We start from the raw sequence: 26,931 nt of genomic DNA on the forward strand, positions 1-26,931 counted from the left end.
CTCTAATCACACACAGCTCAGATTCTGGGGTTGGTTTTCACATTTTTATTGGGGGCCATGAGGGAGGGGGAGCCTCTTCCCTGTGGATGAAGATGCTCACAGTTTCTTCAGCCACTCCAAGCTTGGGCCCTGGGGGTCCTGGGGATGGCTGGGCACATCAGGCATGTTCCCATCATCTCGGACAGGCACTGTGGGACAGGAGGGTGGGCCACTGAGATCGGCAGATCTCTAGGGCCCTGTGAAGAGGTGGTCTGTCCATTTATATTCAGAGAGGGTAGCAGGACCACAGGGAGAGATGAGAGGAAAGGTCAGAAAATCATAGGCACAAAGAGAAGCAGGGAGGTTCAGAGACCTAGAGACAGGGAGGAACAGCAGGAGGGTGAGCACACCACCTACAGAGAACAGAGACTGGAGAAAAGGAGATCCAGATAGCAACAGAGATGGGAACCCACACAAGCATAGAGATCTGCAAAGATAATAGAAACTCAAAGCAAAAACAAGAATGATATGTGGATTATCTCTCAATCAAAATACTGGGCAGAGGGCCAGGCATGGTAGCTCATGTCTGTAATCTCAACACTCTGGGAGGCCGAGGTGGGTGGATTGTCTGAACTCACAGGTTCAAGACCAGCCTGAGGAAGAGTGAGACCCTGTCTCTAAAAATAGCCAGGCATTGTGGCAGGCACCTGTAGTCCCAGCTACTCGGGAGGCTGAGAGGAGAATCGCTTTAGCCCAAGAGTTTGAGGTTGCCATGAGCTATGATGTCACAGAACTCTACCAAGGGTGACAAAGTGAGACTCTGTCTCCAAAATATACAAATGAATATTGGGCAGGGAAAACGTCCAAATGCTGGTACTGAATCTCTGATCCCTGCTTAGGGAAAAGCCTGCCCATTACTGGCCCTCCCCAGCACAGGGTGGCCTATTCCAGCCAGCCCTGCCTGGCCCCTGCTCACCTGGATAGTTGTAGGGCGTGGCCTTGTTGATCATGCTAGAGTACTTGGTGTAGGGGCTGAGCACCGGCATAATTATAGCTGTGGAGAGACATGGGGGGAGGGGAGGTGAAGCCCAAGAGGAAGGTGGCTGAGTTGGGGGAAAAGATAGGCAGGTGCTGAGGTCAAGTGTGTTAGGGGGTGGGAGCAAGGAAGTAAAGCATATCTAGAATCCTTTGCTCTGGGAGGCCCCTTCATACTCTGGGATCCCTATTTGTAGGCAGAAGGGTTTAAAACTTTTGGGGGGTTCCTGGAGATGGGGTGGAGCCCAGCATGCACAGGTACATCTGGCCTGTGGGCAGAGAGGATGGAGCAAGTGGTGGTAGTGGAATGACTGCATTTGAGTTAGGGGTTGTCATGGAGCATGCAGTGGTGGAGTGTTTTGGGAACGTTCCGAACAATCAATACCGTTACAAATTAGGGGAGAGATGGTTGTACAAAGAACAGTCACTGATGAGTTATTTGGTTCTTATGGCCCATCTACGATGGGAGCAAGGAGTCACGGGGGTTAGGTAGGGTGCATAAAAAGGAATGTTCCCACATGTGGAATTTTATATCTTCTAATTAGCCACATTAATTTTACAAAGCATAAACTAGTATATTCAAAATCTTATTTTGACATGATCAACAAAAAATTGATAGCTTACATACTTTTTGTCACAGGAAGTCTTTAAAGTCTGGTGTCTTACATGACTTCAATTTGTACTGGTCCCCCCTTCAAGTACTCAGTGGCCAGGTGTGGCTACCACAGTGGACGACAGTGTTCTAGAACCTTAGCCAGTGCATGGCCACCAGAGTGGCAGTACTGACAAGACATGGGAACTTTTTAGAAATGCAGACTCCCAGGCCCCATCCTAGACCTGAGAATCAGAACCAACATTTTATTATTTATCCCAAGGGACTCCAGTGCACATTAAAGTTGGAGCAGCAGGTTCCTGAACAGAGGTTATCAATCAGGACGGCACATTAATATCAGTGGGAGCTTCTCACAAGATGCGGATTCCCCAACCCACCTCCAACCCAATAAATTCAATTCAATATGTAGGGGCTGGGGGACGATGAAAGGGGAGGATATGGGACGTTATTTTAGTTTTAGCACTCAAGTGTTTATGATGAACAAGTAGGATTGAGAACCTCTCCTTTAGAGGGATTAAGGGTGCCTTGGGTAGGTGTGCATGAGGCGGTGGTGGTGGTAGAGGGATTACAACGCTGGGGATGGGGGTAGGCAAGGGGACGTCGTGAGGCTGCTGACACACTAGTAGGGGGCGGTATGTCGAGAGCTGCGACAGGGCTCTGCGGGTACCGGGTGGGGCGAAGGTTGGGGCTGATGGAATGTTGGTGAGGGGCGATGGGACCTTGTTGGGGGCGGAGATGGAAGAGCCTGGGACACTCACGCACCGAGGCCCCCAACGGTGAAGGACACGACCAGCACTGGCTCGTTGGCCCAAGCATTCTTGAGGAAGGCGGCGAGTCCTGGAAGAGTGGGCGACAAGCGTCACTCCTGCAGGGGCTGCCCCCAGTGACCTCTAGCCTTCGTGCTAGCCTCGCCCTGTGGGAGCCCCTTCAAGGCTTTTGCATCCCCCCACCACCTCCACGAATTTTCCGCTGCGCCTTAGCCCGGGGACCACCCGGGGTGGGGTGGGTGTTCCCAGAACTACCCGAGTTCCGCGCGCCAGCGCTGCCTGCACTTACTAGCGGCCATCTTGGTCTCGGCGGCGGCAGCGGCGGCAGCGGCGGCAGCGGCGGCAGCAGCGGCAGCAGCGGCGAGAACGCCAAGCGCCCTGGAAGTTGTGGTACCTGCGCAAGAAGCGCGGCTCCCGGGGTTGCGCGTGCGCCCTGGAGCACGGGTGCTGAGGCGGACGCGAGGACTCGGAGAACTCTGGGAGCTGTGGTTCCTGCGCACGAGACTCCGCTGTTTGAGTCTGCGCGTGCGCATGGACGCAGAACCGAAGTCTCAGGCAGCCGCTAGAAGTCAGGCAACGTGCAAGGTTGGCTTTGCATAGCGGCCCTGATCCTGAAAGTCGCGCGGGAGGAGCAAATTGTAGTGCTCCTGCTGCTGCCCACCTAAGGCAGAATAAAATAGTCCTTGTTTTATAGTTTATATATGAAAGCCCAGTTTACCCTTAAAGAAACTGAGGCCCAGAGAAGGCGAAAGACTGACCTATCGAGAGCGCCCTATGTTACCGCCATTATACCTCAGATCCCTTAAAAGAAAAAAAAAGTCACCTGACGTCGTCTGACTCAAACTGGTGACTGCTTGAAGGCAATAAGGGGGTTCTCTCTGTGCCACCAGCATCACCCAGCAGGGATTGGGCACATAATGGGTGCTATTTTTTTTAACTGACGATGTCCACCACAGGTTATGACTACCCTCACTCCCAACTTTTTCCACAGCACCATAGGGCTATGACACAGTTCTCTTCCCTAAACAAGGCTCGGGCCTTCTGATGTTGCTTCATTTCCTAGGAGGGGAGAGGGCAAGTGAGCCCTGGTCCTACTCCAGCTCCAGCCGAGATCTGCCCACTATGGCCCTGGTGCTGACCCTCCAGCTGCTGACCCTCTGTGAGCTGCCCCTCCTTTCTTCTTGGGTCCCTGGCTGGGCTGGGAGCTGAGAGAGGCACTTTGGGGACCCAGACACCCTACCACTAGCTGGGGGTTTGGAATTTTAGTTTCAAATAAGGAGACAGGACTGGGGCCCTGAACCCTGGGCCCTAAAGCAAGAGAAGGACTCCTGAAAGAGAAAGGTGTTGGGGACAGATTCTCTGGATCTTGAGGTAGGAGGGGGTAGAAACCTGAATTTTGAGGCCAAGGAGGATAGACTTCTGGATTCTGATGTCGAAGGGGGGTGGAAATAAGAGTCTTGAATTCCTGGAGGAGGAGCGGGAGCTCAGGCTCTTGAACCAGATTATTAATGCTACTGCACTCTACTGAGGGCACAAAGTGAGACTCTGTCTCAAAAAAAAAGACTCTGTCTTCAAGAAAGGTGGAGCCTAAGGGCAGTGTAGAGCAGTATTTGTGACAGGCTCTTAGGTGTGCCTTAAAAACTTTTAAGGATCTCTAAAGACCTTCTTCAGACTCTGTTAGGTGAGAATTTCTGAGTCTGTGTTACTCTTTGAAATAAAACTTTTACCGTCCTTTTGTGCCCCCCTCCCCCTAAAAAACTTTTAAGGATCATTAATTCAATTATTTCAGAAGTTCAAAGAGCAGTAAGTATATTCTTTCTTTTACTCTTTTTTTCTCATCAACATGATTTTTTTTTAATTAATTTATTTTTTTATTGTTGGGGATTCGTTGAGGATACAATAAGCCAGGTTACACTGATTGCAATTGTTAAAGTCCCTCTTGCAATCATGTCTTGCCCCATAAAGTGTGACACACACCAAGGCCCCACCCCCCACCCTCCGTCCCTCTTTCTGCTTTTCCTCCCCCCCCATAACCTTAATTGTCATTAATTGTCCTCATATCAAAATTGAGTACATAGGATTCATGCTTCTCCACTCTTGTCATCAACATAATTTAAGTGTGTTGTGGAAGTTTAACTATAGGTTCAAGTGTACCATGAGATAAAATAAAGATTGAAAAACACTAGTGTAGAGGCAAGAAGGGTCTAGGTCTAGACTTCTGGCTTCTTAAGTAGATGGGGAGCAGAGTCTGGGTTTCTGGCTACTGGGAGAGGAGGAAGTAGGAATAGCATTTTTGTTTCCCAGAGGAAAGGGGAGACGGGGACTTACTTTCCTGGGTTCCCCACAAGATGGGACTGGTAGGCAAAAGGCTTTGAAAAAAACTAACCCCTCAACTATCTACAGGGTCTCTGTGTCATGCAGACATCACTCCATCTGGTGAGTAACATGCTCCATCCATCTCTTTTATGTTGCTGACACCCTGTTTCCAACTACCCAGATTTTTATTTTGGTAAACAACCACACCCCAAATTTCCTTACTGCTCTTTCTTCCTTTCTTCCTGCTCTCCCTTTCTTTTTTCCTCCCTCTCTTCCTTCCCATTTTACTTCCTCAGTCCTTTTAGTGACTACTATAGGTGAGTAGTGAAGATGGTAAACTTTTGAACTAAAGATTCCTAAGCTAGAACAGCCGTTTCACTATCTTATCATATGATCTGAACAGATAACAGCTTCCTAAGACTTCATTTCTTTCCTATAAAATGGGTTGTTTTGAGGATTTAAAAAAAATCACACGTGGGCGGCGCCTGTGGCTCAGTGAGCAGGGCGCCGGCCCCATATACCGAGGGTGGTGGATTCAAACCCAGCCCCGGCCAAACTGCAACAAAAAAATAGCCGGGCGCTGTGGCAGGCACCTGTAGTCCCAGCTGCTCAGAAGGCTGAGGCAAGAGAATCACATAAGCCCAAGAGCTGGAAGTTGCCGTGAGCCGTGTGACGCCACAGCACTCTACCAAGGGCAGTAAAGTGAAACTCTGTCTCTACAAAAAAAAAAAAATCACACGTGTAAATCCCTCATCTCACAGCTTGGCACAGTGCAGAGCTTTAGAGATAGGCACTTCTGCAATTATAATTAGTTCCCCAACTTTCCCCTTTTGGAACCTACTTTCTACAAAGTAGGGTCTCCCACCTTAGGATAGTTCCAGGTTTCTTCCTATGTTTTTTGATGAGTGATACCTTTCCTTTCTCTCAAACATCTCACTGCAACTTCAAATAAGAATCACCGGTGCATATCTTACAAGGGTATATGTGAAACTTGGTAAACAGTCTGTGAAGCTAGTGAATGATGCCCCATGAATATATCAATGTACACAGCTATGATTTAGTAAAAAAAAAAAAAGAATTACCCAAGCAACCATTAATACCTTAGAAATCAATTTATTTTATTTTATTTATCACAGGTTCTCGCTGTGTCTTCCAGGGTAGAGTAAGTGGCATGATCATACTTCACTGCAGCCTCAAACTCCATGGTTTAAGTGATTCTCCCACCTCAGCCTTCTGAGTAGCTGGGACTGTAGGCATATGCCACCATGCCTGGCTAATTTTTTTGTAGAGATGGGGTCTCACTAAGTTGCCAAAGCTGGTCTTGAACTCCTGAGCTTAGCTATTTTCCCATCTTGGCCTGCTGAAATGCTGGGCTTACAGGCAGGAGCCACAGTACCCAGCCTTATCCATTCATTTAAAATTAGCTTTTAAAAAATTGATAAAGCTAGTAAATACTAACATATATTCATGGTTTTTAAAATTTAGTCCTTACCTAAGGACGTATAACAGCCTCCTCCTTCCCCATGTCCCTTCTGAATCCTTACAAAGAATTTCTATGCATTTACACACTCACACACCTACTTACATACTTCATTTTTTTCTTGCCAATGCAAGATTGTTATGTTGTGAATCACACTACGCCACATCTGACATTTTTCACTTTATAACTTCTCTTGGAGATATTTCCATGTCACTATAGCTAGTTCTATTTTTTTTTTTTTTTTTTGAGACAAAGTCTCACTTCGTTGCCTTTGGTAGAGTGCGGTAGCATCATAACTCACAGCAACCTCAAACTCTTGGATTCAAGTGATCCTCTTGCCTCAGCCTCTCAAGCAGCTGGGACTACAGGCACCTGCTATAATGCCCGGTTAGTTTTTAGAGACAGGCTGCTCTTACTCAGGCGATCCACCTGCTTCAACCTCCCAAAATGCTAGGATTACCAGCATGAGCCACCGCAATGGCCCTATTTTTTTAAATTACTGACTAGCTTTTGCAACTATATGGCGGGATTTTAGTTTTTTTGGCTATTCCTCTCTTCATGTACATTTAAGTTGTTTTCATCCTCACAATCAATGCTACAAGTCCCTGTCTACAGGGTGTGCATCTGTCTAGGGTAGACTGGTGGAATGACTGGGTCCTTGGTCATGCTTTTTGTGTATCTTGCTAGAAACCTGGCAGACTGCCTTCTCAAAAGGTGAACCTCAAGTGCTTCTGGGTGCCTGTTTCACCATGAAAATGGAATAGGAAACATGGTTTTAATTTTTGATAACTTGATAGGCAAAAATATCTTAGTGCTCTGTTTTTGTTATTTTTAAAAATGATTATTATTAGCAAGGCACAGTGGCTCATGCTTGTAAGCCTAGCAGTCTAGAAGGCCAAGGTGAGAGGATCCTTGAGCTCAGGAGTTCAAGACCAGCCTGAGCAAGAGTGAGACCCTGTCTTTACTAAAAATAGAAAAACTAGCTGGGTGTCATGGTGGGTGCCTGTAGTCCCAGCTACGGAGGAGGCTGAAGCAAGAGGATTGCTTGAGCCCCAGATTTTGAGATTGCTGTGAGCTACGATGACACCATGGCACTCTACCCAGAGGAATGGAGTGAAACTGTTTCCAAAAAAAAAAAAAAAAAGATTACTACTAGCTGGCATCTGTAGCTCAAGCAGCTAAGGCACCAGCCACATACACCAGAGCTAGAGGGTTCAAATCCAGCCTGGGCCTACCAAACAACAATGACAACTACAACCAAAAAATAGCCAGGCGTTGTGGTGGACATCTGTAGTCCCAGCTACTTGGGAAGCTGAGGCAAGAGAATTGCTTAAGCCCAGGAGTTGGAGGTTGCTGTGAGCTGTGATGCCACGGCATTCTACCTAAGGTGACAGCTCTGTCTCAAAAAAAAAAAAAAATTATTATTACTAAGATTGAGTAATTTTTTCTTTGAAAATTGTGAATTGCCTCTTTTGTGAATTGCCTAATTATGTTTTGCCCAACTTTCTATTGGGTAGGTCCCAGGATTTTTTTCTGCACTCTCAATATATATGATTTATAAAGACGTGATGTCTGCCAGTACTGTCCTTCTCTTCTAGTTTCATTTGTTTATCTTTTAGCATACAAAACTTAAACATTTTCAAGTGGTCAAGTTAACCTTCTATAAGTATATGAAATTTGTTTAAGTTTTGTATGCTAAAAGATAAACAAATGAAATTTTAGCAAGTTTTCCCTACTCCAATACAAATATATTTTCTTATAGTTACTTCTGATTATTTTATAGTTAAAAAACAAAACACATGGCCAGGCATGTACCTATAACCCAAGTACTCTGGGAGCCCAAGGCAAGAGGATTGCTTGAGCTCAGGATTTTAGGACGAGCTTGAGCAAGAGTGAGACCCCATCTCTACTAAAAATAAAAGAACTATCCAGGCATTTTGGCGGGCACTTGTAGTCCCAGCTACTCAGGAGGCTGAGGCAAGAGGATCACTTCAGCCCAAGAGTTTGGGGTTGCTGTGAGCCTAGACGACATGGCACTTTACCCAGGGTGACAGAGTGAGACCCTGTCTCAAAAACAAAACAAAACAAACAAAAACACATGTAGGTGTTTAATTAGTCTGAAATTTGGGGGAGCGGAATGAAATAGGGTTCCAACATTATTTCCTCCCCAAATAGATAGCAAGTGTTTTGGCAATCCTGAAATGTTAAATATGTTGCAGTTATTCTGGAAAGCTATTTAAAATTACAGTGTTCTGGGATCCCACCCTTTGAAACTATGCTTAAAACCTATAGAGAAAACTTCAGAAGTTTATGTTCTGCTCCTCCAGTTTGCAACCTTGATTCTAGTCCAGTCCCTCTCTGATTTGACAAACAGGGAGCTGGAGCTGAAAAAGGGGCAGTAATCCCCCATGGTGATTTTCTTCCTTCCCCCATTTCCCCTTCACTCTGTTGGGCTCCCAGGAGGCCTGAGAACCCAGGAAGCCCCTTTATTCAGTTCCCCCAGCTTCATACCCCAAGCCATGGCTGGGGGCTGAGCCAGCTGCAGTTGTGACTCCTGGAGTCAATGTGACCTTGAGATGCCGGGCGCCTCAACTTGCCTGGAGGTTTGCACTTTTCAAGCCTGGAGAGATGGGCCCCCTACTCTTCCGGGACGTGTCCTCGGAACTGGCAGAGTTCTTCTTGGAGGAGGTGACTCCAGCCCAGGGGGGCAGTTACCGCTGCTGCTACCGAAGGCCAGACTGGAGGCCAGGTGTCTGGTCCCAGCCCAGTGATGACCTGGAACTGTTGGTGACAGGTGAGGTCCTGGGGCAGAGGAGGAGACAGGGCACAGGTTTGGTATAAGGGAAGGAAGGGAGAGAAGGGACAGAGAGAAACTGGCAGACAGAGAGGCAGTGAAACAGATTGTAGAGCTGAGAGTATTTCATACAGATAGATTCACAGAGACAGGTGCTCGGGCAGAAGGGACAGAGAGATGGGGGGGGAGAGACAGAGCTAGGGAGGCAGACAGATTCATAGATACATGGGAGAGAAGAAAGAGATACAGGGAGGGACAGAGACAGGCTTATACAGTGACACAGAGGGGGAAAGAAACAACGTGGAGATAGGGAGAGACTCCCAGGAAACAAGTGGGTCTCAGTGAGGGGCAGGTGCGCCCCCCAGGTGCTCTCTGTCAATATATGGAAACATTTTTAGTTTTCACACCTGGGAAGGGAGTGCGACTGGTATCTATGGACGAGAACCTGCGATGCTGTTCAATGCCCTGCCACACACGGGACAAGGGCCGCCTGCGATAGACTTCTCCAAAATGTCACCAGCTCTGAAGCTGGGAAACCCAGGGAAAGGCACAGAAACAGAATGGCAGGGTAAAAATCAGAAAGGCAACCAGCATCTGAGACCCTGGGGAGTGAAACACGATGGAAAGACAGAAAATTTAGTGAAAGACAGAGAATTTAGTTAGGCACAGACTGAGGGCAAGAGGCGTGCGATCCGAGGGGGACTTGCAGAGAAAGGCGTGTTTGGAGACAGACGCAGACGGCAGGAGGACGGAGGTGAACAGACGCAGAGACGGCACGGAGAAACTGGGAGAGACACTGGCTGAGATAGGACAGAGACGAGGAGACAGAGTAGCAGGCAGTGGCGGGAGGCAGAGAGGACGGGGATGGCGGCGGTGGCGCCCAGCGCTCAAGGGCCCCCTCGGTCCCTCCGCTCAGACCAGCTGCCGCGGCCGTCTCTGGTGGCGCTGCCCGGGCCGGTGGTGGCGCGCGGCGCCAACGTGAGCCTGCGCTGCGCGGGCCGCGTGCGGGGCATGAGCTTCGCGCTGTACCGCGTGGGCGCGGCGGCCCCACTGCAGTTCCAGGACTCCGAGCAGCGCTGGGCCGACTTCCCGTTGTCCGGCTCCCGCGCCCCCGGCACCTACAGCTGCTACTATCACACGCCATCTGCGCCCTACGTGCTGTCTCAGCGCAGCGAGCCGCTGGTCATCAGTGCGGAAGGTGAGAGGACCTTGCAGCCTGACCCCCAGAATCCCCCTTGAACCGGGGGTTTTGTCCCCAGCCCCTCACACCCAGGGGTCCAGGCCCCTTTCCCCCCCAACCCCCAGACTCAGGGGTCCAAGCCCCCATCCCCTCCTCCCTCGGACCTGAGGGTCCAGCCCCAGCCCTCCCTCGGACCTAGGAGTTGAAGCCCTCCTCAACTTGCCCTCAACTTTGGGGAGTCCGGTTCCCAACTGCACCTGGAGTGGAGGCTCAGACTTCGGGCCGGAACACTGACTGCCTCTCCGTCTCTGCCCGCAGACACTGGCTCCTCCGACTACACCTTGGGGAACCTCCTCCGCCTGGGGCTGGCGGGCCTGATCCTTATTTCCTTGGGTGCATTAGTCGCCTTCGATTGGCACAGCCAGACCCGCGGCCCTTGTGGTGTTGGGCCCTGAGCCCGGGGGGCTGGGTGTAGACAACCAGACACCTGCAAGGGAGAGGGGACATGCCTTCCCGAAGAGTGGAGGAGGAAAAGCTGGGATCCCTGCTGTTGGGCTGTCCTTTCCCTGAGCCCCACAGCCCTACTGGCTAAGCCCAGCTTAACCATCCTGCAAGACTCTGCGGTCCGGGGAAGCCTGGCTGAGTGAGAGGCGTAGTGCGTGGTTAAGGTGTCCAAGGCGGAAGGCCTGTGTTCTGATCCCAGTGCTGCTGCTCTCCTTGGGACATTTGGGAAGCGACCTTTCCCAAGCCTTGGTTGCCTTGACGGTAACGTGGGTGCCCAGATAATACCTTCTTCATAGAATTGTTGTAGGATTAAGTGCATAATACAAATAAGATGTTTAAAACAGTGACAGCCTGTAGAAAATGCTTAATAAATGTTACCTATTGTGTAACACCAATTTTGTGCTTTTGTTTTTGTTTTGTTTTCTTTGTTTTTTTTTTTTTTTTTTTTTTTTTGAGACAGAGTCTTACTCTGTTGCCCTGGGTAGAGTACCATGGCATGGTCCGAGCTCACTGCAACCTCAAACTCTCGGCCTTAGGTAATCTCAGCCACCTAAGTAGCTGAGACTATAGGCACCTGCCACAATGCCTGGCTGGTTTTTCTATTTTTAGTAGAGATGGGTCTCTTGCTCAGGCTGATCTCGAACTCATAAGCTCAAGGATCTTCCCACCTGGGCCCCCCCGGAGTGCTGGGGTTACAAGGATGAACCACTGCTCCCAGCAGGAATCAAACCCTTGAATACCCAGTTAGTATCTGCAGGGAACTTGGGAATGGCTTGGTGTGGGGGAGAAAACTCCATATAGCTGGTGTCAGAAGTATTGTGGGTGGAGAAACAGTTTTTCCTTTACTTCCTCATCTCCCTGGAAGGCTGACATGAGACAGTTTGTCATTGCTTCCTGGATTCTGATAAGGTGTGAAGCTTTGCACCCTGCCCATCAGATCAGAGCTGCAGAATATAAAAATGCTTAGCTGCAGTCTAGAAATGGAGGCACCTCAGAACTGGGGGGCTCCATATCCCTGGTGACAGCTGTTTGGCTGCTTTGTTTTATTGTCTTCCTTTTTTGTGGGATAGGGGTTCATAGGGAGCTGTGACTTCTTTTTGCTCTCCTTAAAAGTAATAGTCTGTCTGGATTTTTTGTTTGTTTGTTTATTTGAGACAGTCTCATTATGTCACCCTCGGTAGAGTGCTGTGGTGTCACAGCTCACAGCAACCTCCAACTCTTGGGCTCAAGTGATTCTTTGCCTCAGCCTCCCAAGTAGCTGGGACTATAGGCACCTGCCACAATGCCCAGCTATTTTTTGTTGCAGTTGTCATTGTTGGTTAGCTGGCCCAGACCGGGTTCAAACCTGCCACCTTTGGTGTATGTGGCTGGAGCTGTAACCACTGTGCTATGGGCGCCGAGCCTGGATTTTTTTTTTTTTTTTTTTTTTTTGAGACAGGGTTTCACTCTATCCCCCTGGATAGAGTGCTGTGACATCATTGCTCACAGCGACCTCAAACTCCTGGGCTTGAGCTATCCTCCTGCCTCAACCTCCTGAGTAGCTGGGACTACAGGCACCTGCCACAACACCCAGCTAATCTTTTTTCTGTTTTTAGTAGAGATGGAAGTCTGGCTTTTGCTCAGATTGATCTCAAACTTCTGAGCTCAAGCAATCCATCCACCTAGGCCTCTCAGAGTCCTAAGAATACAGGCATGAGCCGCCACGCCCAGCCTTAATAGTGACTCATTTTATCTTCCGTGGTTGAGTCAGTCAGCCCTGACTTTGGCTCATCTTGTGTGAGTGCAAGAGCTATGGTGTATGTCTGTATTGCGCTGTTATCAACTAACATCCTACTAATCTATTTCCTGCTTCCTAACGGTGAAATTAAGCTTTACGGGCGGCGCCTGTGGCTCAGCGGGTAGGGCGCCGGTCCCATATGCCGGAGGTGGCGGGTTCAAACCCAGCCCTGGCCAAATTAAAAAAAAAAAAAAAAAAAAAAAAGCTTTACAAGCCTTATTTGCGCTTTTAAGGCAGACTAAGAAAACTCTGGAGTTTAGCCTGAAAAATTGAAGTCTTTCTAATTAACCAAAAAGAGTTTAAGAAACAATTTTTTTTTTTTTTTTTTGAGACAGAGCCTCAAGCTGTCACCCTGGGTAGAGTGCTGTGGCATCACAGCTCACAGCAATCTTCAACTCCTGGGCTCACGCGAGTCTCCTGCCTCCACCTCCCAAGTAGCTGGGACTATAGGCACCCGCCACAACGCCTGGCTATTTTCTGGGTGCAGCCATCATTGTTGTTTGGCAGGCCCAGGCTGGATTCGAACCCGCCACCTCAGGTGTATGTGGCTGGCGCCTTAGCCTCTTGAGGCACCAAGCCAATAAACAATTTAAGAAGGTGTTGTCTCTTCTTTGCAGCTACAGGGAGGAAAAGAATGGGGAGGAAGGAAAAAACTGGGGAAGGAGGGGAAAGAGATGTTATTCAGTGCCATAAAATGAATTAAAGAATGTAATTTGATAAGGTAATAAGCTGAGAAAATTCAAAGGACTATAAATGTGTTTTGTAGTCCTGTGTAGTATAGGGATGTATGGATTTTTATTACAGTTGCCAGTGTGTTCTGTTCTCTGGTCCTATAAATCTTTGAGGTATAATTTTCACAAAAAAAACATGTTGGAGTCCAAAGGCATTAGGAATTATTGCCAGTATTTCAATAAGAATTTTCTAGGAGAAACCTTGTTGCTTATTGGTGGTTTTACTTGATATTTTGTTGCCTTAGTAACAATGTTATCAGTGGCATCTGAATTCCCCAGCAGAATAAATACTACATCAGTTCTGTTAAATCAGAGGCTGATAACTGGCCTGTGTCTCAGTTTGTTTTCTGTTGTTTAAAACAATACCTGAAAGTGGGTAATTTATAAAGAAAGGGAATTTATTTCTTACAGTTATAGATGCTGATGAGCCCATGTCTGATGGGGACTTTCTACAGAAAGAGGTTGCACAGGGCATCATATGGGAATGCCTCTTCTTAAAAAACCACCGGTCCCTTGGGCGGCACCTGTGGCTCAGTGAGTAGAGTGCTGGCCCCATATACCCAGGGTGGCGGGTTCAAACCTGGCCCCAGCCAAACTGCAACAAAAAAATAGCCGGGCATCGTGGTGGGTGCCTGCAGTCCCAGCTACTTAGGAGGCTGAGGCAAGAGAATCGCCTTAGCCCAAGAGCTGGAAGTTGCTGTGTGCTGTGATGCCACGACACTCTACCAAGGGTGACAAAGTGAGACTCTGTGTCTTAAAAAAAAAAAAAAAAAAACACCGTTCCTACCCCCTTATAACCTGTTAATCCATTAATTCATGAGCAAATTAATGCATTATAAGGGCAGAGCTCTTATCCCCCAGTCACTTCTGAAAGGCCCCACTTCTCAATACTGCCACATTGGGGATTAAATTTCAGTGTGCATTTGGAGGAGACAAATATTCAAACCATAGTACCATATTAAGATGTTTTTCTCCCACATTTATGATGAGGGAAAAAACCCAAAAGCCTAAAACTCTGCTATATTTCTTACTTTAATAAGACTTTGAGAGTCTTACTTCATTTTAGTTGAAGAATTGATTAATAGTTGTGATTTTGGCTATTGTGAATAATACGAGGCAAAGATATTAAAAAGACACAGTTACACAACTGATTAGTTCATTGCTGCTGTGGGGTCAGTGCTATTAAGTATTTGGGGGGACATTCAAGGGAGTCCTTGCTAATAAAAGGATTTTTTTTTTTTTTGAGACAGAGTCTCACTATGTCACCCTGGGTAAAGTGCCATGGCTTCACAGCAAACTCAAACTCTTAGGCTTGAGCGGTTCTCTTGCCTCAGCCTCCTAAGTAGCTGGGACTACAGTCATGTACCACCATGTCTGGCTAGTTTTTTTTATTTTTATTTTTAGTATATATGGGGGTCTCTCTCTTCCTTAGGGTGGTCTTGAACTCCTGAGCTCAAGCAATCCACCTGCCTCAGCCTCCCAGAGTGCTAGAATTATCGATGTGAGGGCGGCACCTGTGGCTCAGTCGGTAAGGCGCTGGCCCCATATGCCGAGGGTGGCGGGTTCAAACCCAGCCCCGGCCAAACTGCAACAAAAAATAAAAATAGCCGGGCGTTGTGGCGGGCGCCTGTAGTCCCAGCTACTCGGGAGGCTGAGGCAAGAGAATCGCTTAAGCCCAGGAGTTGGAGGTTGCTGTGAGCTGTGTGAGGCCATGGCACTCTACCGAGGGCCATAAAGTGAGACTCTGTCTCTACAAAAAAAAAGAATTATCAATGTGAGCCACCATCCCTGTACCAATGAAAGTTTCTGAGGGAAACAGTAAAAACAGTAAAAAGTAGCCAAGCAAAATTAGGAGAAAAATGCCAGACACAGGAAACAGCATGTCACAGGGCCTGAGATGGGAAAGACATTGTATATTCCAATCCACTGGTTCTCAAATAGTGCTATACATGAAAATCTCCCAGAAGTGGTTAAAATGTAGCATCCAGCCTTTATCCTATACCCATTACAAAATTTAAAATCTCTGGGTGTGGGATTCAGGCATTTAGTAAATACACATGTACATTTTTTCCATCAAATATAAATGGACTAAGACACATGCCAATGAGCTCATATTACACATGGGGTGGATTAAAGATGGCTCCCAATTCCTTGTCACTGTCCCTACAGAAAAGGAGAATTTATTTTCTTTCTTTGAATCTGGCCTTCCCTTCTGACTATAGAAGAAGGGCCATTGTACCAATTTCAGATTTAGCCTGTAAAGGGACTAACAGATTCTGGCTTCTCAATTTCAGGAAGTTTTTTTGGGACATCCTCTTTTTAAATCCAGATGCCATACTCTGAGAAGTCTAAACCAAATAGGCCATTTGTAGGCCTACCAATCAAAAGTCCTAAATAGCTCTCAGACAACATCTAGCATCAACTACTTGCCATTTGAGTGTACCACCTTGGAAATTCTGGCCCAATTGAATCCCCATGACTAAAGCCCCAGAAGACATTATGTTGAGCAGAAGAACCACCTTGCTGAGCCAAGTCAGTCCACAGAATCAGAAATAATTTTTAAAAATGATCATTACGGGCGGCGCCTGTGGCTCAGTGAGTAGGGCGTCGGCCCCATATGCCGAGGGTGGCGGGTTCAAACCCAGCCCCGGCCAAACTGCAACAAAAAAATAGCCGGGCGTTGTGGCGGGCGCCTGTAGTCCCAGCTACTCGGGAGGCTGAGGCAAGAGAATCGCGTAAGCCCAAGAGCTAGAGGTTGCTGTGAGCCGTGTGACGCCACGGCACTCTACCAAGGGCGGTACAGTGAGACTCTGTCTCTACAAAAAAAAAAAAAAAAAAAATGATCATTACTTTAAGGGCTGGGCCTGGTGGCTCACATCTGTAATCCTAGGAGATAGAGGTGGGAGGATTGCTTGAGGTCAGAAGTCTGAGACAAGACTGGGCAACATCACAAGACTCCTGTCTCTACAAAACACATTAAAAAATAGCCAGATGTGGTGGTGTGCACCTGTAGTCCCAGCTATTCAGCAGGCAGAAGGATCCCTTGAGCCCAGGAGTTGGAGGCTGCAGTGAGCTAACTGTACTCTAACCTGGGTGACAGAGGCAGGAAAGAAGGAGATTATTACTTTAAATCACTCAGTTTTTAAGTGGCTTGTTACATAGCAACAGATAACCTAAACAAAAGACAAACCTAAATAATGATGACTTAAAAACAATGCCAATTTATTTATTCCCCCATAAAAATAAATCTGGAGGTGAGCAGTGCAGGGCTAGCACAAAGGTTCCAATGGTCATCATGTCTTAAGTGACTTATGTCTCACCTACTACCATCCCTGGAATATAGCCTTCATTTTCATGGTCCAAGATGCCTCCTGGAGTACCAGTCATCACATCCATATTCTAGGCAGCTAAGTGAAGAAATGTGTGTTGTCAAAAGATGCTCTTGGGGGTGGGGCACGGTGGCTCATGCCTATAATCCCAGCACTCTGGGAGGGCAAGGCAGGAGGATTGCTTGAGCTCAGGAATTTGAGACCAGCCTAAACAAGCACGAGAGCCTGTCTCTACTAAAAATAGAAAAATTAGCCAGGTATGGTAGCAGGCACCTGTAGTCTCAGCTACAGGGGAGAATGAGACAGGAGAACCACTTGAGCCTAAAGAATCTGAGGTTGCAGGGGGCAGGTGGGTAGAGGGAAGGGGTTGGTGGGATTACACCAGTGGTGCATCTTACAAGGGCATATGTGAAACTTGGTAAATGTGGAATGTAAGTGTCTTGGCACAGTAACTGAGAGAATGCCAGGAAGGCTATGTCAACCAGCGTGATAAAGTGTGTCAAACAGTCTGTGAAGCTAGTGAATGATGCCCCATGATCATATCAATGTACACAGCTATGATTTAATTAAAAACAACAACAAAAAAAAAAAACAAAAAAAAAAAACAGCCCCGGCCAAAAACTGCAGGAAAAAAAAAGAATCTGAGGTTGCAGTGAGCTAGGCTGACACCACTGCACTCTAGCCCAAGTGACAGACCAAGACTCCCCCCAAAAAAAAAAAAAAAAAAGAAAAGAAAAAAGACACTTTTGGAAGCAGTCCACAGTATTTATGCTTGTATATCATTGTCCTAGATAAAGATAATGGCTATATCTACCTGCAAGTAAGGTTGGTGGCAATGGTCCCAGCTAAAAATCAGAATTCTCAGCAGCAAACAGAATGTTTTGAGATAATCATGTAGATTATCTACAGATACCTGCAGATAATTCCTGCACTCTCTTGCCCATTTTTAATTTTTTTTTTCTGGAGTCATTTAAAGTCAATCCCAGACATGATATTATTTCATCAACAAGAATATTTTATTTTGGTAATGTATCCATAAGGTTAAGTGTGATAAACATCTAACAAAAGGAACAGTAATTTACCACAATCATCTAAAACCCAGTCCCAGTTATCTAAAAACATGTTATTAAGCTATCCTTCAACAAAAGCTATTTAAACAAAATTACAGTATGTCTTGATGTTAAGATGATTTGTGATGCCTCTTTTTACTAATAAGAAGTGATTTTTTTTAGAGTGGCAAATAATAAGCATTTAATAAATATGAGCGAGTATATCATTATTAATTAAGTAATTTAACTCTTAATCAATGGAGTTAAAGAACAATGTTATTGGAAGAGTATTTCTATATGCACTAGGTTGGAAATGATTCTAATGTATATAATTATTTATCTTGTCTTCTCTAAAAATATTCTAATCAAAACAGTTCAGCCCACTCTATGTTATGTACTAGAATTACAATGTTGTACAATATTGATTTAGTAGTGTAAATGTAATTAAATGTAAAAGTGCAAATGTAAATTAAAAACAATTTTTTCTTTCTCATCTTAACCTGTAACACACGAAAACGAAGTGGCCTTAGGTCCTAGTCTAATAGAAGTGATTTTGATGATGTTCCTGAATCTGCAGTGCTCATTTGCTTTGTTATTATCTTCCATGACACTTGCAAAAAGACTTTATTAACATATATGGATAGTTGGGGCCACCTAATGGGAAGAGAAGAGACAAACACTTAGTAAGGTGAGGACATAGTGGGAGCCTGGTGGTACCTAGGACACAGGCAACTCCTAGCAGCAATGCCTCCCTGGTGATGCGTGATTGTAGGGGACAGTGTCTGAAGAAGTGGGCTTCCTATTCTAGAAGCATAATAGATCCTGTCTTCAGATCCATTGCGGGTTTTTCTTTTTTTGTTGTTTGTTTGTTGGATTTTTTTTTTTTTTTGAGACAGAGTTTCACTGTCACTTTTTTTTTTTTTTTTTTGAGACAGAGCCTCAAGCTGTGGCCCTGGGTAGAGTGCGACTGCAAGCACCCGTCACAATACCCAGCTATTTTTTGGTTGCAGCCATCATTGTTGTTTGGCAGGCCTAGGCTGGATTTGAACCCACCAGCTCAGGTGTATGTGGCTGGCGCCTTAGCTGCTTGAGCCACAGGCACCGAGCCCACTGTCAGTCTTGGTAGAATATCATGGCATCATAGCTCACAGCAACCTCAAACTCCTGGGCTCAAGTGATCCTCCTGCCTCAGCCTCCCAAGTAGCTGGGACTACAGGCACCCACCACAACACCTGGCTAGTTTTTCTAATTTTAGTAGAGATGGGGTCTTGCTCTTGCTCAGGCTGGTCTTGAACTCCTGAGTCAAAAGATCCTCCCATCTCAGTCTCCCAGAGTGCTGGGATTGGATTATAGGCATGAGCCACTGTGCCCAGCCCAGATCCATTCTTACATAGATATCTAAGTTTGGAGTGTTTGTATACATATAACCTGGATGTGGCAGTGGTCAGTGCAACTGAGCCAGAGGTTTCTCAGCAATTATAAAATACTATATGTAATTATAAAACACAATTATATGGCAGGTCTCAGTCTCCTCATATTTACAATGAGTGAGCTTAATGGCAGCTACTACTGGTTCTGACAACAAAGTGAGTTAATGTGTGTAGTTGCATAGAATGAGGACTTGGCGTATGGATGAAAGATTATTGCTCTTCATTCCCTATTTCACTGTTATTAAATCAAATCCAGTTTAGTCGTTCCTGCATTTCTACCATTGAAATGGAACTTTAACAGACCTTGACTCTTTGATTAATGAAATTCCAGAGCCTAGTTTTAAAATGCATATTTATGTAGTTAGCAAAAGATATGTCAGGAAGAGATGGACAAAATGTTCTCTTTGTCCTGATGCTACATAAGGAGGAATATTTTTTTTCTGAGTCATAAAACTAAATTAAGGAATCTGATCTGATAAAGTGTTGACTTGAGAAGATTCCCAAGAATATCAATCTTGTTTTCTGGTACAATATGGAGAATTACATGAATATTCATGACTGTTACTAAATTGTTTTTTGTCTGTTGAAGTTAAGGCTATACCAGAACTGTATTTGAACAAAAGGGTCGTGTAAGAATCTCAGGCCTTTAAAAATCATTGCAACATCTTATGAAAATAACTCTCAAAAAAAATCTATAATTAGAATTGTTTTTACTTGTTGGGTAATTTTTTGCCTAGTTGATTTTCCTGTGTTCCTAAATGATAAGACAAGTAAGCTCCATCAGGACAAAAATGCCTCAGGGCATTTTGATCTTCTTCCAAATGCATGATGAAAAAAATAATTAAAACCTATGCCTCTTAATACTTTGAAACAAAAAAACAAGAACAACAACAACCCCCAAACCCCTAAGACTTGCTTGATTTCTTAGTTTAACAAAGAGATGGAGAATTTTGTCTATTTAAATGAGCATATTTATGAATGCAGTTTGTGGGCTTTATTTGGATCCTGATAAAAATAAAAACTGATTAAGAGAAAATTTTTGTCTGGGCATAGTGGCTTGTGCCTATAATACCAGCACTCTGGGAGGCTGAAGTGGAAGGATTCCTGAGTTCAGGGGTTCAAGACCAGACTAAGCAAGACCCCATCTCTACTAAAAATAGAAAAGTTAGCCAGGCTTGGTGGAGAGTGCCTGTAGTTCTAGCTCCTCAGGAGACCGAAACAGGAGGATCCATTGAGCCCAGGAGTTTGAGATTGCTGTGAGTTATGATGCCAGGGCACTCTCCCCACGTTGCTCAGGTAAGACTCTGTCTCAAGAAAAAAAAAAATACAGCACTATATTGACTAATTTAAGGCATTCTAGGAAATTATTGAACCTGAGGGGGTAGTGGGAACTCCCACATTTTTAGATAATTGTTCAGAAGTACAGGTGGCCAATGGGCAAGGTGGTTCACACCTATAATCCCAGCACTCTGAGAGGCCAAGGCAGGAGGGTTCCTTGAGCTCAGGAGTTAGAGACCAGCCTGAGCAAGATTGAAACCCCATCTCTACTAAAAATAGAAAAATGAGGGGCAGCACCTGTGGCTCAGTGAATAGGGTGCCGGCCCCATATACCAAGGGTGGCAGGTTGGAACCCAGCCCCGGCAAAACTGCAACAACAACAAAAATATCTGGGCATTGTGGTAGGGCCTGTAGTCCCAGTTACTCAGGAGGCTGAGGCAAGAGAATTACCTAAGCCTAGGAGTTAGAGATGCTGTAAGCTGTGACACCACATCACTCTATTGAGGGCGACAAAGTGAGACTCTGTCTCTAAAAAAAAAAAGAAAGAAAGAAAATAAATAAATAAATAAAAATAGAAAAATGAACCAAGCTTGGTGGCGGATGTGTGTAGTCCCAGATGCTCAGGAGGCTGAGGCAAGAAGATCTCTTGAACACAGAGTTTTGAGGTTACTGTAGGGCATGACACTATAGCACTCTACACACGGTGACAAAGTGGGATGCTGTCTCAAAATAAAACAAAAAGTACAGGTGGCTTGGGAATATCTGAACTTGAAGCTGGAAGCTAAAGTGAGGGCAGGCTTGTGGGTCTCCATGCAACATGTGCAGGACGCTAACTCCAGGTAATTAGTGTCAGCATCACACTGCAGATTGGAATTTAATCCTTTCCCAAATGAGCTTTCAGATTAGACTCCAACTCTGGCCAATATCTTTTTTTTTTTTTTTTTTTTGAGACAGAGTCTCACTATGTTGCCCTTGGTACAGTGCCGTGGTGTCACAGCTCATAGCAACCTCAAACTCCTGGGCTTAAGCGATTCTCTTGCCTCAGCCTCCCAAGTAGCTGGGAATGCAGGTGCCTGCCAGAATGCCCCAGCTATTTTTTGGTTGTAGTTGTCATTGTTGTTTAGCAAGCCCAGGCTGGGTTCAAACCCGCCAGCCTGGGCATATGTGGGCAACGCCCTACCCACTGAGCTACGGCCGCTGCCCTCTGGCCAACATCTTGACTGCAACTCCTATAAGCTTCTACTAATGAGCATGGATTCTTGGCCCACAGAAACTGTGAGATAAATTAATGTGTGTTACTTAGCCACTATGTTTGTGTTGATACTGTTACATGGCAATATATAATTAGTACATTCACTTGGAGTCTTTTATGTACCTTTCCACTGAATGATGCCTGAGGCAAGGATGTACTTTTACCTCTGCAGGCTGAGATGAGGAGAGATTTAAGGAATTCTTTGGAAGAGAATGGCTTTTGCAACAGCTAGAGCTGAGTTCGGATTTCTGCTCTTTCTTCTCCCATTTCTGTGTCCTTTATTCAGCAAGGAAATCTACCCTGTTGTGCCTTAGTTCACACATCCCCGGTTAACTTGACCCAAATAATTTTTTGTTTGTTTGTTTGTTTTTGAGACAGAGTCTTACTATGTTGCCCTTGGTGGAGTGCGCGACATCACAGCTCACAGCAACCTCAGACTCTTGGGCTTCCACAATTCTTTTTTGCCTCAGCCTCCCAAGTAGCTGGGACTACAGGTGTCCACCCAACGTCCGGCTATTTTTTGGTTGTAGTTGTCATTGTTGTTTGGCAGGCCTGGGATGGATTCAAACCCGCCAGCTCCGGTATATGTGGCTGGCGCCCTAGCTGCTTGAACCACAGGTGCTGAGCCCCAAATAATTTTTTACCAAATAAAATTTGGCAGGAGGCACACTGGTTCCTTTGGGTGGTGAACTTGGCAAATTGGTCAACATTTAGGTAAATTGGAACTTACACTTTTAAGTTGCAGAGACACAAATATTTTTCTTCCTGAAAAATCATTGATAGTGATTCAGAAAGCTGATACAGAGGAAAAAGAAATAGAAACTTGCAGGTTTCAGCTTTCTAATAATCTTATTTTTGAGACCCACTGGCTAAAAGCCTACAATTTACATAGAAAATGTCTGGGAGACTAAAATATTTTAGATACAGTCACTGCAAATCCCAAAGAATTTGGCATAGTTAGACCGGATGAGGTGGCTCATGCCAGTAATCCCAGCACTCTGGGAGGACAAGGCAGGTGGGTTGCTTGAGGTCAGGAGTTTGAAACCAGCCTGAGCAAGAGCTAGATCCTGTCTCTAAAAATAGCTGGGCGTTGTGATGGGCATCTGTAGTCCCAGCTAGTTGGGAGGCTGAGGCAAGAGAATCACTTGAGCCCAGGAGTTTGAGATTTCTGTGAGCTGTGACTCCAAGACACTCTACTGATGGTGACAAAGTGAGACTCTGTCTGAAAAAGAAAAAAATTTTTTGGCATAGTTGTTCAAGGACTGTACTGTGAGGGTTCATTCCTGTAGGAAGTGATCTGTTCTACTTTGCTGACCTAAAAACGTACCCACAGGATACTGATCCCAGGTCATGGAATGAAACATGCTGATTAATAGTGTTATTTTGTATCCATGGGTGCTAAGCATTCTGGGAAGATTTTTTTTTTTTTTTTACGGCTTTCCAGCATTATTTATTGGTTACAGGGAGAGTGAAAATGTGTTACACTTAGTGAGAACCCCAGAGGGCTCTGCTGTTGGGATGGTAGTGCAGCAAGAATGTCAGGTGACCTTCCCAGTATAAGAAGCCCCAGCCACAGAGCCGCTTCCTGTTCTGAGTTGTTTTGTGGGCATGGTAATGGCTCCTGATTGTAAGAGACAGCACGCCCACACAGCCCTCAGGAAGAGGAGGAAATTGCAGCTCATTCCTGGTGTCTCAGGATCCTTTTTTGCTGGGAAGCATATCCTTACTTTAGTGCTATATGATTGCTATATTATATTCTTTTCTTATAATAACACTGTAGATTTGCCCCTATGGCCATTTTGGATTCTTTTTTAAAATGGCATCTTTGAATTATTTTTTTTTTTTAGCATCTTTGAGTCTTCAGTTTTTTTTGAGTCAAATGGTAGTATATGAGTCAACTTTTTTCTTTGTTCTTTAATAAATAGGTAAAAATCATTTTGATTCCAGGTGCCCATGTTATGTATGAAAAGCTACAGGGAAGATTTTTTTTTTTTTTTTTTGAGACAGAGTCTCACTTTGTCACCCTTGATAGAGTACCGTGGCATCACAGCTCACAGCAACCTCCAACTCTTGGGCTTAAGCAATTCTCTTGCCTCAGCCTCCCAAGTAGCTGGGACTACAGGCACCTGCCACAATACCCAGCTATTTTTAGAGATGGAGGTCTCACTTTTGCTTAGGCTCAAACTCCTGAGCTCTGGCAATCCACCTGCCTTGGCTTCCCAAGTGCTGGGATTACAGATGTGAGCCACTGTGCCTAGCCAGGGAAAATGATTTTTTTTTTTTTTTTGTAGAGACAGAGTCTCACTGTACCGCCCTCGGGTAGAGTGCCGTGGCGTCACACAGCTCACAGCAACCTCTAACTCTTGGGCTTATGCGATTCTCTTGCCTCAGCCTCCCAAACAGCTGGGACTACAGGCGCCCGCCATAACGCCCGGCTATTTTTCGTTGCAGTTTGGCCGGGGCTGGGTTTGAACCCGCCACCCTCGGCATATGGGGCTGGCGCCCTACTCACTGAGCCACAGGCGCCGCCCGGGAAAATGATTTTTGAAGTTAAAAAATCTGTTTGCTTTTAAGCTAATATTGGTTAAATATTCACTTTCCCATTTTATTTGCCATTTTGTTTCTTAAGAATTTACTTAGAAAATTCTCCTAATCATGAGAGAAATGCAAATCAAAACCAGTCTGAGGGGCGGCGCCTGTGGCTCAGTGAGTAGGGCGCCGGCCCCATATGCCGAGGGTGGCGGGTTCAAACCCAGCCCCGGCCAAACTGCAACAAAAAAATAGCCGGGCGTTGTGGCGGGCGCCTGTAGTCCCTGCTGCTTGGGAGGCTGAGGCAAGAGAATCGCATAAGCCCAAGAGTTAGAGGTTGCTGTGAGCCGTGTGACGTCAGGGCACTCTACCCAAGGGCGGTACAGTGAGACTCTGTCTCTACAAAAAAAAAAAAAAAAATACAGTCTGAGATATCACCTAACCACAGTGAGAATAGCCCACATCACAAAGTCCCAAAGCTGAAGATGCTGGTGCAGATGTGGAGAGAAGGGAACACTTTTACACTGTTGATGGGACTGCAAACTAATACAGCCTCTATGGAAAGAAGTACTGAGAATACTCAAAGAACTCAAAATAGACCTTCCATTTGATCCCACAATCCAGTTACTAGGCATATACCCAGAAGGAAAAAAAAAATCATTTTATCATAAGGACATTTGTACAAGATTATTTTGTGCAGCTTAATTGGCAATCCCCAAGATGTGGAAACACCTAAATTCCCATCAACACAGGAATGGATTAACAAACTGTGGTATATGTATACCATGGAATACTATTCAGCCATAAAAAAGATGGTGACTTTACATCTTTTGTATTAACCTGGATGGAAGTGAAACACATTCTTCTTAGCAAAGCATCACAAGAATGGAAAAGCAAGTATCCAATGAACTCAATACTAATATGAAACCAGTAGATGAACGAATACGTGCCCACACAAGAGAAAAAAATTCAACAAGTGGGGAGGAGGGGGACTGGGGGGAGAGGAGGGAAGGAAGGTGGGGGATGGTGTGCTCCCACTTAATGGGCTCAATGAAAGGATATATGGCATACCTCCTGGGTGCGGGACACAACTACAACAGGGACTTTACATAACAAGTGCAAACATTGCAACCTAATCATTTGTACCCTCATATTCATATTAATCTGAAATTTTAAAAAAGAAAATTTTGTCATTAAACATATGAAAAAATGCTCAACACCACCAATCCATCAGGGAAATCAAAATTAAAACCATAATGAGATGTCACTTTATCCCTGTTAGAATGGCTTTCATTTAAAAGTCCAAAAACAATAGATGCTGGCATGGATATAAAGAAAAAGAAAGACTTACACTCTGTTGGTGGGACCGCAAATCATTATGGAAAACAGCATGGAGATTCCTCAAAGAACTAAAAGGAGACCTACCATTCAATCCAGCAATCCCACTACTGGTGTATCTACCCAAAGGAAAAGAAATCTTTTAATGAAAAAGACACCTGCACTCAAATGCTTATTACAGCACAATTCACAGTTGCTAAGAGGTGGAATCAATTCATAAGTGAATTAATAAAATGTGGTATATTTACACCATGGAGTACTACTCAGTACATCCTCATAAAAAGGATGACTTAATGCCTTTTGCAACAATTTGCAGAAAACTAGAGACCATTCTCCTAAGTCAATTATCTAAAGAATGGAAAAGTAAAAAGCACATGTACTCGGGCGGCGCCTGTGGCTCAGTTGGTAAGGCGCCGGCCCCATATGCCGAGGGTGGCGGGTTCAAACCCGGCCCCGGCTGAACTGCAACCAAAAAAAAAAAAAAAAAAAATTGCCGGGCGTTGTGGTGGGCGCCTGTAGTCCCAGCTACTCGGGAGGCTGAGGCAAGAGAATCGCTTAAGCCTGGGAGTTGGAGGTTGCTGTGAGCTGTGTGAGGCCACGGCACTCTACTGAGGGCCATAAAGTGAGACTCTGTCTCTACAAAAAAAAAAAAAAAAAAAAAAAAGCACATGTACTCACTGTTGGGAACTAACTGATGAGCCCACATATGCACAGAAGAATGTAAAATTCGGTGGAAATCTGCTGGGTGTGGTGGTTCAGGCCTGTAATCCCAGCACTGAAGGAGGCTGAACTGGGAGGATCCCTTGAGCTCAGGAGTTCCAAACCAGCCTGAGCAAGAGTGAGACCCAGTTTCTATTAAAAATAGAAAAACTAGCTGGGCATTTTGGCAGGTGCTTGTAGTCCCAGCTACTCAGGAGGCTGAGGCAGAAGAATCTCTTAAGCCCAGGAGTTTGAGGTTGCTGTGAACTAAGGTGCCGCAGCACTCTAGGCAAGGTGACAAAGTGAGACTCGGTCTCAAAAAAAAAACATTTTTTTTTTTTTCAGTGGAAATGAAGCAGAGGGGAAAGAGGAAAAAGGGAGGGTCAAAAACCTACCTAAGGGATACAACGAACACTACCTGGGTGATGGTACACCTATAGCCAGGACTCAAATGTTACAAAAGCTATTCGTGTAACCAAAAACATTTATTTATTTATTTATTTTATTGTTAAATCATAGCTGTGTACATTAATGCAATCAAGGGGTACAATGTGCTGGTTTCATATACAATCTGAAATATTCTCATCAAACTGTTCAATGTAGCCTTCATGGCATTTTCTTAGTTATTGTGTGTAGACATTTGTATTCTGCCTTTAGTAAGTTTCTCCTGTACCCTTTCTAAGATGAACCATAGGTGTGGCCCCACCCGTTATCCTCCCTCCACCCAAACCTCCCCCCTCCCTTCCCCTTCCTTGACCCTTTCCCCATAGTCTTGTGCTATAGTTGAGTTATAGCCTTCATGTGAAAGCTATAATTTAGCTTCATAGTAGGCCTGAGTACATTGGATACCT

At 45.4% G+C, this 26,931-nt stretch overlaps 2 protein-coding genes across 3 annotated transcripts in view; one reads left to right on the forward strand and one right to left on the reverse strand.

Annotated features, from left to right (window-relative positions):
• Nucleotides 1-30: 30 nt before the first annotated feature.
• On the reverse strand, nt 31-2,715 carry NDUFA3 (NADH:ubiquinone oxidoreductase subunit A3). Its single transcript, XM_053604490.1, has 4 exons — nt 2,684-2,715; nt 2,390-2,464; nt 956-1,033; nt 31-188 (listed from the first exon to the last, which is right to left on the reverse strand). Exons 1-4 carry the CDS (start codon nt 2,691-2,693, stop codon nt 97-99), a joined length of 255 nt encoding a protein of 84 aa, XP_053460465.1. The 5' UTR covers nt 2,694-2,715; the 3' UTR covers nt 31-96.
• A 224-nt stretch (nt 2,716-2,939) lies between these two features.
• The window catches only part of OSCAR (osteoclast associated Ig-like receptor), a 38,791-nt gene continuing 14,799 nt past the window's right edge, over nt 2,940-26,931 (forward strand). The window contains exons 1-6 of one of the 2 annotated variants that reach the window (XM_053604480.1): nt 2,940-2,979; nt 3,458-3,553; nt 4,798-4,830; nt 8,685-8,984; nt 9,901-10,182; nt 10,483-11,004. In XM_053604480.1, the coding sequence (XP_053460455.1) occupies nt 3,517-3,553; nt 4,798-4,830; nt 8,685-8,984; nt 9,901-10,182; nt 10,483-10,619 (789 nt within the window). In that variant the 5' untranslated portion in view covers nt 2,940-2,979; nt 3,458-3,516 and the 3' untranslated portion in view covers nt 10,620-11,004. Of the gene's footprint in view, nt 2,980-3,457; nt 3,554-4,797; nt 4,831-8,684; nt 8,985-9,900; nt 10,183-10,482; nt 11,005-26,931 lie in introns of those variants that run through there. The other variant, XR_008382969.1, reaches the window with a different exon arrangement.

This window comes from Nycticebus coucang, chromosome 10 (assembly GCF_027406575.1).
Source record: "Nycticebus coucang isolate mNycCou1 chromosome 10, mNycCou1.pri, whole genome shotgun sequence".
Classification (NCBI taxonomy): domain Eukaryota; kingdom Metazoa; phylum Chordata; class Mammalia; order Primates; family Lorisidae; genus Nycticebus; species Nycticebus coucang.

Bases quoted from the DNA above. Each gene is read 5' to 3' on its own strand.
- NDUFA3 (XM_053604490.1), bottom strand. The intron at 1,034-2,389 runs GTGCGTGAGTGT...GTCTCTCCACAG, and splicing joins CTTCACCGTTGGGGGCCTCG to CTATAATTATGCCGGTGCTC. The intron at 189-955 runs GTGAGCAGGGGC...CCTGTCCCACAG, and splicing joins CACGCCCTACAACTATCCAG to TGCCTGTCCGAGATGATGGG.